This window comes from Brassica rapa, chromosome A09, assembly GCF_000309985.2.
Source record: "Brassica rapa cultivar Chiifu-401-42 chromosome A09, CAAS_Brap_v3.01, whole genome shotgun sequence".
Classification (NCBI taxonomy): Eukaryota; Viridiplantae; Streptophyta; class Magnoliopsida; order Brassicales; family Brassicaceae; genus Brassica; species Brassica rapa.
The window spans coordinates 25061854-25074538 of record NC_024803.2 but is presented as its reverse complement, the minus strand read 5'-3'; the positions used below and the strand labels follow the sequence as shown (position 1 = coordinate 25074538).

General features: G+C 36.4%; 1 protein-coding gene across 1 annotated transcript; it reads left to right on the top strand.

Moving 5' to 3' along the window:
- Positions 1–205: 205 nt before the first annotated feature.
- LOC103840126 (subtilisin-like protease SBT3.4) lies at positions 206–9584 on the top strand. Its single transcript, XM_009116597.3, has 10 exons — positions 206–480; positions 566–657; positions 738–835; positions 932–1087; positions 1184–1860; positions 1977–2065; positions 2133–2381; positions 2519–2633; positions 2726–2918; positions 3007–9584. Exons 1-10 carry the CDS (start codon positions 403–405, stop codon positions 3576–3578), a joined length of 2319 nt encoding a protein of 772 aa, XP_009114845.2. The 5' UTR covers positions 206–402; the 3' UTR covers positions 3579–9584.
- The last annotated feature ends 3101 nt before the right edge of the window (positions 9585–12685 follow it).

The following is a 12685-nucleotide window of genomic DNA, read 5'->3' as shown; positions in this document are numbered from 1 at the left end:
ATTGTAACTAATCATTGACGGAGACCTTTTCTTTGATATTAGGGAAGATGATACCAAGTTGTGCACTGCCACTAACATAAGAACCAATTTTTTTTTATAAAATAACATCTCATAGTCATAGGTATAGTCACGGTGGCTTTATTTGCTGGTATTCTCTGTCGAATCGTTTGTTGATTGTGTTGACTATAAAACGTTGTTATAAACTAGAATATAGTTGACCTTGTACAGATTTTATAAACATTCTCTAGTTTTTATCTGTGACTAAAATAATGGAACTTGAAACCTGTGAAAAGACCAAGAACCATTCCAAGAAATGGAATGATGCATCTATATTAATGCTTGTGCTTCCTCGTATAATTTTCCTAGTAGATTGAAAATAAAACTCTTTTTCTTTTGCTTGAGATGAATCAATCTTTATTTCTTGTGGTGCTAAGTCTGATAATTCTTTTGAATGTCGCACGATCTGGTGCTAAGAGCAAGGTAGATTGTATCTTCCTTACCAGATAGAAAAAAAAACAGAAATGAATAATAGGTTGTGATCAACTTTTTGCTGATAATCTTACAGGTTCATATAGTGTATTTGGGTGAGAAGCAGCATGATGATCCCAAGCATGTCACAGAATATCATCACCAGATGTTGTCGTCACTTCTTGGAAGGTACAGAGTTGAATAATTAACTATCCAATTCCAATGGGTCGTTATAGCTCTAACCAATAGTCTTAATGTTTGTGTCACAGTAAAGAGGATGCACATGACTCAATGGTGTATAGTTACCGACATGGTTTTTCAGGATTTGCCGCAAGGCTCACCAAGTCCCAAGCCAAGGAACTGGCTGGTACTCCTTGATGTTTTAGCTAACAATGTCTTGGATTCTAAGAAATGAAATAATGATGTATGTTTTTATTGTTGATGGACGTTATTCTGCTAACAGATTCACCAGAAGTTGTTCATGTCATGCCTGATGGGTACTATGAACTCGCAACAACTCGGACTTGGGACTATTTAGGCCTATCTGCTGCACATCCGAAGAATCTCCTAAATGATACTAACATGGGTGAACATGTTATCATTGGCGTTATTGACACAGGTATAAGTAGATTTCATCACATGGTAGATTCATCTTTGGTTCTTTTGTCTCCTTCATTTTAGTGCCTCAATGAGTTATGGTTGTGTGTGGTTATAGGAGTGTGGCCAGAGTCTGAATCATTTAGTGACAATGGGGTTGGAGCAATACCAAAGCGATGGAAAGGAGGGTGTGAACCAGGAGAAGATTTCAAGTCAACTAATTGCAACAGAAAGCTTATAGGAGCCAAGTACTATATCAATGGGTTTCTTGCTGAAAACGATGGATTCAATTCCACAAAATCACCTGACTACATTTCTCCTAGAGACTTTAACGGCCATGGCACGCACGTAGCCTCTATTGCAGGTGGTTCCTTTGTTCCCAACGTAAGCTACAAGGGACTTGCTGGAGGAACCTTGAGAGGTGGTGCACCTCGTGCTCGCATAGCAATGTACAAGGCTTGTTGGTATCTCGAAGAGCTGGAAGGAGTGACTTGTTCATTTTCTGATATCATGAAAGCGATGGACGATGCTATTCATGATGGTGTTGATGTTTTGTCACTCTCTCTAGGTAGTCGGGTTCCTCTGTTTTCCGAAACGGATATGCGTGATGGGATTGCTACTGGAGCATTCCATGCAGTTGCAAACGGTATTACTGTTGTTTGTGCTGGTGGTAACGCTGGCCCATCAGCTCAGACCGTGGTGAACACGGCTCCTTGGATATTAACAGTGGCTGCAACCACTCTGGACCGGTCATTTGCCACACCTATTACACTTGGGAACAATAAAGTCATATTGGTAACAGCAGACTAAATGTTTTCCCCTTTTCTTCTTTTTTTCTATAACAAATGGTTTCTCTATTGTTGTCAAGCCTTGAAACTCTCTGATTATGGGTGTTTCCGCTGTTACTTCAGGGTCAAGCAATGTACACAGGTCCGGAACTTGGCTTTACTAGTTTGGTTTACCCAGAGGATCCTGGGAACAGTAATGATACATTTACTGGGTAATTAATGATACCAAATATCAGTTTTCATTTTTTGATCTCTTACTGAATCCGTGTGTTTTTGCAGTGAGTGTGAGTCCCTTAATCTCAACTCCAACCGTACAATGGCTGGGAAAATTGTGCTGTGTTTCACAACAACAAGAGGTTACACTACTGTATCAAGAGCTGCATCTTTTGTGAAAAGAGCCGGCGGTCTTGGCCTGATCATCGCAAGAAACCCAGGGCACACTCTCAATCCATGTAAAGATGATTTCCCCTGTGTGGCTGTTGACTACGAGCTTGGGACAGATATACTTTTCTACATACGTTCCAATGGGTATGAAACTATCTTTAACTCCTTACATTATTAGTACATACTCAATTGTTTCTTCTCCTACAAGTAACAGAAAATCATAAGAAAATAATACTTGCTGGAGTCTGATAATATGTTTCTGCCGAAATTCTGGTTTGCAGATCACCTGTTGTGAAGATACAACCTTCTAGAACAATGGTAGGACAACCTGTAGGGTCAAAGGTGGCAACTTTCTCATCAAGAGGACCTAACTCCATTTCCCCAGCGATTCTAAAAGTTTGTCCTGAGCCCATATGTTTCTAACCTATATTGCTATTAGTACTTGTCCTAAATCATACAAATTAACCACTACTTGTTCCACCATACAGCCTGACATAGCAGCACCAGGAGTGAGCATATTAGCTGCTACATCTCCCAATGCCACCTTCAATGCTGGAGGATTTGTTATGCTTTCAGGAACATCGATGGCGACTCCCGCAATTTCAGGAGTTGTTGCACTTCTCAAATCTTTGCATCCTGATTGGTCCCCTGCTGCTTTTAGATCAGCTATTGTCACTACAGGTTCTTTTCTTCTTCCAACTACAGAAACATCCAATCAAAATAGAAAGGCCAATCCTTCTTTAACTCAATAATCGTCTTTACATTGCAGCTTGGAGAACAGATCCGTTTGGAGAGCAGTTACCAGCAGAAGGGTCATCTCGCAAAGTAGCTGACCCGTTTGATTACGGTGGAGGCCTCGTGAACCCAGAGAAAGCTGCAGAACCAGGCCTCATATACGACATGGGCCCAAAAGACTACATTCTCTACTTGTGCTCCGTCGGTTACAACGACTCATCTATCTCTCAACTTGTCGGTAAAGGAACAGTCTGTACAGACCCAAAACCTTCTGTTCTTGATATGAACTTGCCTTCAATCACCATTCCAAATCTAAAAGATGAAGTCATTCTCACAAGAACCGTTACTAACGTTGGACCAGTTCATTCAGTCTACAAAGTCGTGGTCGAGCCTCCGCTTGGGGTTCGAGTGGTTGTGACGCCGAAGAAACTAGTGTTTAACTCCAAAACCAAAAGTGTTTCCTTCACGGTACGAGTCTCGACCACACACAAAATCAACACTGGGTACTACTTTGGAAGCTTGGTTTGGAGTGACTCTGTGCGTAAGGTGACTATTCCTGTGTCTGTGAGAACGCAGATTCTGCAGAACTACTACGATGAGAACTGATGACTTATGGATCTTTATGTGTTTGCGAGAATAAAGCATCAATAATCAAAGTTAATATGGGGGACATTACATAGGCCTCTTATGTTCCGGCCATTTTATCACAACCCTGATTCTACGTAAATTTGGATTTGTTATTCTGCATGCAGAACCGAGATCTCTAAATAATTGATTTATATAATGATAAAATAGAATTAAAATTCTTGATACTACATTTTAGAAACAAAAACGATTTGTGCAGAGACGAGACACTCTTTCTGTATTTGTAGTTGTTTATAGTGTAACGGTTTGAGAAAAAAGTAGTCTAGTATAAATGTTGTATTCTTAACATGAAAACAAAAGACAATATTGTGAGATTGATGATGTTGCTGTTGTTCGTGTGTGTTCTGAATTCAAAGAAGGAAGTTGGATTTTGCAATTCTATGCAAAACCCAAAGTATGTTTCATGTACATAGTGATAACGGAATCTGAAAAAAAGGAATTAACATTTCGACATCGGAAAAAACACGAGAACGACACGTAACAACACGTAATAAGTCTGAATCACTTATATGGAGTCATGATACCTCTGTATAATTAAAAAAAAAAAAGCAATCTCAGACTTTATATTCTCTATTTAGTTATGGGGAAATTGCCAAAACGGAACAAAAAAATAGCATGGTTGTCCTTTTGGTACAAAACCTTTTTTTTTCCATTTTGTCTCATTTTTACTCTTTCCAATTTTGAAACTAAATAAAATAAATAGTTTTATGAATCAAAAAAAAATGTTAAAAATATAAATAATTAATAAAACACAAATATACACAAATACATTTTTTTGTCAAAAATCTTGATAAATAAATTTTTTAAATTACGTTATAATAAAAGTAGAATTAGTGTTCTACGGAAAATGAGTTAATAGAAAACGAATTCAAATATTAACAAGTCTATCTACTTTTTTAGAACATATAATTTACTTTTAATTAAAATTCTAAATATAATGAATGCAAATTCTACTGATTGTAAAGATATCTACTTTTATTTCGAATGCAACTTCTACTTCTATGAAGTATTCTAAAATTTCGGGAATGCGAAATCTAGATACAACACGTACGTCTACATGGCGTAGAAAGCGCATTCAGGATTTATGTCATTGTTTTACACGTTGTGGAAGGTGTCTTCTACGGATAAGAAAACTTGTTTTTCAAAAATTAAGGAAATTTCAGTTAAATAATATTCTTAAAATATTCTAATTTCCTAAAATGTGTTTTGATCGATTTGCTTTGCCAAAATATCAAAAAAAAAACGATTTTGCCTTCTCTTCTTCATCAATATATGATTTCTCCATAGTTTATCTTGTAATTTTCACAAACTCTTGTTATATGATGCATATCTATACAACATGTGGTGTTTGGGAATTAGGTGCAACTACTGAATGGGTTTTTCGGCTGATGACAAAAGGGGTAGGCTACTGTTATTGGAATCAAGTTTTACCTTAGATGATTTTAAAATAATGATTTTGAAGGATTTTGGTATGGAAGAATATAGCTTAGACGATTTGGAGTTGAGTTATCTACCTGCTGAGTTGATCAATACATCAACATGTCCACCTGTGATTATTGCAAATGATCGATAGCTTAAGAATTTTGTTGGTGTTGCTAAAAGGAGCGTTTCTACTCGATTGTGTGTAACATATAAAGTGAAGGTTGAGAATCTAAATTAAGCAGACTTTGATCTTAACAAGTCGCCAGTAGATTCAAGTACTGATGAAGAGGAGAAAAACTTGTTTTACAGAGGGGACGAATCAGCTACTGTGTTTGATGAAAGGCAGAGCGAGAAGCAGAAAGAAAAGATTAAAGGAGTTGAAGTTGATGAGGCTGCCGATGATGTTGATACCATGAACTCTGAAAAAGAGAATAAACATAATATGTCAAAGTATTCTCTGCAAGAAGGAATAATTTTTTACAACAAAACTTCGTTGAAGGCGATTTTCGAGATATGTGCAATGAAACATAACTTTGACTATCAGGTTATCAAATCATATTGATAGCTTTGGTATGTTAGATGTGCGGACAATGCATGCAACTGGGCTGTTCGAGCAGACTGTTTGAAGGATTCTACATATATTATTATCAAAAAGTATGTCGGTGAACATACATGTGCACCTTCAAGCAAAAACCAAAGTAAGACTGCTTCGGCAAAAACTATATGCAGTCTTATTATGCATAAGTATGAAGGTGTCAAGGAAGGGCCCAAATATAATGATACCATACAAGTTATGCGTATGGATCATGGATGTGAGATCTCAAAATCTTTAGCATGAGATGCGCGTGAATATGCGATCAATGCAGTTAGAGGTATTCGAAAGAGAAGTTATGGGAAAATGCCAAAATACTTACACATGCTGAGAGAGGCTAATCCGGGTACACATTTATCTTAAGAGATTGACAGCACTGGGAGATTTCGGTACCTGTTTATTGCATTTGGGCAATCGATAAGAGAATTTAACAGAGTTATGAGGCGGGTTATTGTGGTCGATGGAACTTTTCTGAAGAATAATTACAAAGGAGTTTTATTGGTTGCAACTTCTGTAGATGGAAACTCTAATTTGTATCATGTTGCATTCGGAGTAGTCGACTCAAAGAATGAGCGTTCTTGGGAATGGTTTATGAGACAACTAAAAGTTGTCATTGCTGATGATCATCATTTGGCTTTTTTTCGGACAAACATGTGGCCATCGAGAAAGCGCTTGAGAACGTGTTTCCGACAGCTAGACATGGTATTTGTATTCATCATTTGTTGAATAATGTGGTAACATATTTCCATGGAAAATGAGTTGCTGGGTTGGTTTCAAAGGCGTCCAAGGCTTAAAGAGTTGCTGATTTTGAAAAGACATTTTCTAGTGTATGTAATATCAGTCCGACAATTGAAAATTACCTACGGGAGGCTGATGTGAAAAAATGGGCTAGATGTTAATTCTCTAGATACATATATGACATAAGGACAACCAACCCTGCTGAATCCATCAACTTTGCTTTGCGTTAACCGAGAGAGTATCCAGTCATTCCTTTGATTGACAGTGTCATGGAAATGTTGTCTTGGTGGTTTTATAAGCGTAAGAAACTGATTTCAAAGCATAAACATCCTCTGGCCAAAGATATGGAGAAGAAGGTTGATAGGCGAACCGGGAAAGGCAAAATATTTACAGTTTATCATGTCACTGATGGTCTATTTCTTGTTAGAGGGGAGAAAATCAACTGCTTAGTTGCTTTGGATATACGGACTTGCTCATGTGGAAAGTATGATCTGATGAAGATCCCTTGTACACACGCAATTAAAACTGGTTTTCATGTTGGCAGAGAGCCACACATATTGACTGATTTGATGTACACGACATGAGCTTGGAGAGAAGATTATCAGGAAAGCATAAATCCTATTGATGTTCCTGAGGATGCTTGGTCCATACCAGAAGATGTTGAGGAAGTCAATGTGCTACCACCATACACAAGAAGATCAGTTGGAAGGAAAACAAAACCCAGATACGAAAGCGTTGAAGATAAAATTTGGTCCTCACAAACATCGCAAAAGAGGCACCCTCGCAAGTGTAGTAGATGTGGCATGAGTGGTCACAACATAAAAACTTGTCAAATACCAATCTAGTCAGAACAAATGGTAAGGGTCGGCTTATATTGTCTCATTAATTTGTCTTTCATAGTCGGTTTGTTTCGTGACTTATATTAAAGAAGCCACTGAATCATAACAACAAACAAAGCATTACATTCATGGAGTTATCATTACACAAACATTCAAGCATATTACACATTACAAACCTATTACACAAACTTGTTCCATTGCTTATTACAATATCCGAAAGTGTTACATAATATTACACAGTGAAAATGTTAAGTTCCAAGTACAACCTAGCTCCAATAGCCTAGCTCTAGCACCCTAACTCAAGCATCCTAGTTCCAAGTACATCAAGTCCTACACTTTCTTTTAGGAAGTACCTTTTTCTTTGCTGGAGCTTGAACGGTTTTACTCTTAGGTGGAGCTTCATCAGTTTTGCTCTTAGGAACGCTTCCTTCAGCACTCAATCTGATTGCTTCCCTGAGCTGTGAAACCTCACTCTCCATGTCGCCCATCCTCTCTTTAAACATGCTCTCCATATTCGGCATTTGCATTCTGAGTATATCGCCCAAGGAATTGACAGACAAGTGGACTAAACCCTCAATGAAACTCTTAGTTTCACGATCAATACTCTGTTTTTTTTTTTGATGTTCGCTTACACAATAATTTCTTCTTTCTTGTCTCGGCTCCTTCATCGTGAATATTTTTCTTGCCTTTTCCAGCAACATTAAACGAAGATGTCTCTACGTCTGCTGCAATATCAGTATCATCCACACTCTTATCAGCTTCTGACTTCGTATCCTATGTATCAGCTTCCTCCATTTCAGTCTCATCAGGTTAAATAACTGGCCATTCTGTATTGCTCTAATCAAACCTTTTTTTTAATCCTATTAAAAAGAATGTTCATTCGTTCATCTTCCATCTTATCCTTCCTTGGATAATCAGCATGCAGAAAACACATCACCATTACCAGTCACTGAGATGACCGAGAACAAGTCACCCTACAAAACAATTATAACATTAAAAGCTATAAAATATATATACGACAACCATATAAAAGAATCAATAAATATACATACCTTCTCAGTAAATGAGCCATCAAGTTGAATGATGTCTTCATAAGAAACTTTTGCAACTCCTTTTCAGTTGCCACACCTTGGACCTCTGAAACTGTCTGAGACTCTTCTGCCACATATTTCTCCAAAATCCGGAATTGTTTCCATAATCCAAATCTAGAAAGCATAGGAGAAGCCCTAAAAAATGTAGCTGTTCTTCTTACCCAACTTCTTCCTAGCCTTCTCAATGGAACTCAGCAAGAATTCATACGAGTGAAGACCCTAATGGAACTTCTAAAGCTTGTCAAGATCCATCACAAGATTGATGTACATATGAGGGATGTTCACCTTCTCATCTCTCCCCATCACTACACCCATTATCACGCACAAGTAGATCAACCTCATCCTATCGCCACGAGTCCAGTTGTGAACTTCTTTTAGATGCATATTTTTGATCGACTGCAAGGTTATCTTACCACCTGTCCTTAGTAGTTCACTCCAAAATTCCCCGTCTTTTTCCATTTAACTACGTCACAGATACTTTCCCGCGAAATATTGAGGCTTGTCACAGCGTCCTGAAGCGAAAACTGGAGAGGTGTTCTCGCAAAGACAAACTACTTCTCATGCATCTTCGAGGTAATCAGCTGCTTACACAAGAAGTTATCCACCAATTTCCCCGAAAACTTGAGCTTATTTTCTGCAATAGCCATGATATGTTTGAAAACATGATCTATCTTCACATCATCGTACTATGCAGACATATCTTTCTTAAGATCCCTTATACGTTCCATGCGGCAGCAGTTGTTGATCTTTTTCACCTGAGGTTCCAAACTCTCTGCATACACTCGCTTAGGTAGCTCTAAATCCATATCTACAAGACAAAAAATTGATTATTGTTAAGCAAGCTAAGACAATTCACAAAGGAAATGAGTTGATATAATAGAAAACTAAGACAAGATTGTTATGTAAAAACACATAGACTATCATTCTGTTCATATAATCATTTAAGCAAATTAAGTGAAGATTTTTATATAAAAACACAAAGACTATCATCCTGTTACAGTGAAACATAGACAAACTACAAGCAAACAAAATCAATTAACCAACCCAAACAAAACTGTTTTCACTTGCAAACAGAGACAAAGTACAAGTAAAAATGTCACTAGAAAACAAAGACAAAGTACAAGTAAAACTGTCACTAGCAAACAGAGACAAACCACTTGTAGTGACAATTTGAATATTGTATGCATGATAAGCAAGCAAAACATCATTATAGAAATGAAACCAAATATGACATTGTATGAACTACAAGCAAACAGAGACAAACTACAAGCAAAGAAAATCAAATTGTCAGTAGCAAACAGAGACAAACTACAAATAAGACTATTTTCATAACTCTAGTTTCTATAGAATACTGTTTTAAAAATTCAGAATTACAGAGACTATCATCCTCGTCAGAAACAAAATCAATTAACCAATCCATGTCAAGCGAAATCAATTCACAAAAAGCAAACAAAACAAATATCAATTGATCCAAACAATAACCGGATCGAGGAAATGAAATCAAGAAATATAAAGTTGGAGATAATACCTTAGGTGAACACAATTTCAGAGAAAGAGAGAGGCAGAGAGGCAGAGAGAAGCGGAGAGGCGGAGAGAAGTAGAGAGAAGCTGAGAGCCGGAGGCGGAGACAAGCAGAGAGGTGCAGAGAACCGGAGAGGCGGAGAGAAGCAGAGAGAAGCGAAGAGGCGGAGAGAAGCAGAGATAATTAGAGAGGTGGAGAGAAGAAGAGGCTGAGAGGCAGAAAGAGGGTTACACCTGAAGGGAAGCTCGATTTCACCACACGCCGTTGAATTCACCACTCGATGTTGATTTTACCGGAGAAGACACAAGATCACCATCTTATTCATTTCGCGAGGGAGAGAGAGAGAGAGGCGGAGAAACCAAACATTAGGGTTACGTGTTTTGCCTTTTTGTTTTTGTTCCCTTTAAAAAAAATATATTTTCCCTTTGTAACACATTTTTTAAATTAAATTTTTAAAAATTCTATTAGTTTAATATGTTTAATTTGATTAATTAAGAGTTAGTTTTGGGAATATGAAAAAAAATATACTAAAGGGACAACTTAAGGATGGATTTATACTATAGAGACAACCATGCCAAATTTTTGTTTTGTTTTGACAATTTTCCCTTTAGTTATTTGAATGTGTATTCAGAATTTTGATGTTACAAATCAAATTGTTTTTACGCTTAATTACTTGTTGAATGACATAACCAACATAATTTTTTTTGGGGCTCAACATTAACTTTTATCACTAACCAAAGAGTAATAATGGTACATGATTTGTAATCATATCATGATTTTTACTAGTTTTCAGTTACGATATAAATTTTACTTTAAAAATGAATATTACATATTTAAATTGTTTGGAGTATTTATAGAATTAAGTACATTCTGAACGAATTTGGTGACTTTGGATCACTTTAGAACGTAGAGAGAAATGATGCTGAAAACATCAAATCCGAGTTGAGTTTTTAGTCTTGTGTCGATCGATGCCCATTTTGGTGTAAGTCAACACCCATAATCAGTGCCGATCCTGACATGGCAAAGACCACAAGTAATTTTTTAAAAACTTGGCCTATTCTGTATTATATGTAACTAAAGTAATATATATATATATATATATATATATCAATGATGTGTTCTAAAACAATGACTGACTTTTTCAAGTTTTTTTGGTCGGCCAGAAAGTTGTGCTTGTTGGGCTTCCCATTAGGGCCGCTACTGCCCATGATGTATGAACAAATCAACATATATTTAATGGTGTTTCAAGAAAGTGCACTTTGCCCAAGATTCTTAATTACACCCATGATCATCTATCTAGTTTATAGTTCTGAAGAACTTACGAATTTTCCGGAGTCTAGCACTCTTCATCTCTGATAATTTGCGATCTTCTTGTTTTAGATATTATATACTGCATTACATCCCTTGTTGTTTAGCATAACGTTAAAAACAAAAGTCTATTATGTAATTTTAGAGTTCTTGTGGATTCAACCTTTAAGTGATACATTCAATTTTTTATTAGATTAACTAGATATTGACCAGCGCTTTAAAAGCGCATGTTAATTTTGGTTACAAAATTTCACTCAATAATAATTAGAATTTTATACATGATTTTTGTATTTTTATATTTATTCATGATTTATGTTTGAATTTATGTATATAGTTTATTTTAATTATTTTTGAGAACTATTTTGTATATTTGATTCATTAACCCGTAAGAACTTCAATCTTAACCAACCTAACCAAAATATTAATTATTTTCAATATTTAATTTTATATGTAAATATATATATATATATTGATCAAATATTTGTTATTAGGTTAAAAAATAAAACATAACTTTTATAAACACATTAGAATCTTAACAGAAAGTAGACATAATATGTAAACCGTCTACTAATATATATATATATTATATTTGTCTATGTTGTTCTCGAGTGTTAATATCAAATAAGATCATCATTTATTATATTTACCATGTCATTAATATAACTGTTGACTAATATCTTATACAATAAAACAGACTTCTCTCTCCTCATGCGTCCACATCAGCAGGGAAAGGTGGGCAAATCACGACACATCAGCACTAAGTCAAACTCCTCTTCTGTCATCTTCTCCGACTGGGCCCTAATTTTGAATGGTGAAGTCCAATATTTACTAAGCCCACTCATACTTCTCTTGCCTGTGTTTCCTCGACTCTGTTCAACTTCCCTGAAATCTTTAGACTCAGTTTCAGGTATCTGTAACGCTTGCCTAGACGATGAGCTGTTTGCCTTTACTTTACACCATTAAATCACTTTCAATCTCTCACACTACGATGAATTCAGTTACCTCCTTCCCAAAAACTGAGATGAAAACCCTAAAAAAAAACATTCTTTAAATTTCATCTGATAAATCTTCAAATCACGCTGCATCAACAGAATATAATCTCTTTCTTACAACACAACCTGCAATAATGGTGGCTTATCGAATTCTTTTTTCTGATGTTAGCATCGGTTTCTGTTCCAATACCGTAGTCGCGTGTCTTATGTGATTTTGGGAGGCCTGAAACGTCAACAAAGGAGGGGAACTGGTTCCTTCTTGATGAAAAGGTTTGTCTCCTTAGGTTCCTTTCTTATCGTTGAGCCTGAAAACTTCTCATATACTTCAAAACCTCTAATTTTGTTTGCCTCTTCCCAGGCAACGCTTATGCAAAGGTCTATTAGTGTTCATCTGCTTAATACTTTCCGATCATGGCTACTCTATCATGCTTGGTGTAATTTCTCTGTATGTTAAGTTTATCTATGTGTCGTGAAGGTGAGCGAGATTTTTGTCTATATGGATGAATATATCATGGCTACTCTTCATGATCGATGTGTCTCCAAGGTGAGAGATTTTTAGTTTAT

Bases quoted from the DNA above. Each gene is read 5' to 3' on its own strand.
- LOC103840126 (XM_009116597.3), top strand. From the start codon at position 403: ATGAATCAATCTTTATTTCTTGTGGTGCTAAGTCTGATAATTCTTTTG. The intron at 1,861-1,976 runs GTAACAGCAGAC...CTGTTACTTCAG, and splicing joins GGAACAATAAAGTCATATTG to GGTCAAGCAATGTACACAGG. The intron at 2,066-2,132 runs GTAATTAATGAT...GTGTTTTTGCAG, and splicing joins AGTAATGATACATTTACTGG to TGAGTGTGAGTCCCTTAATC.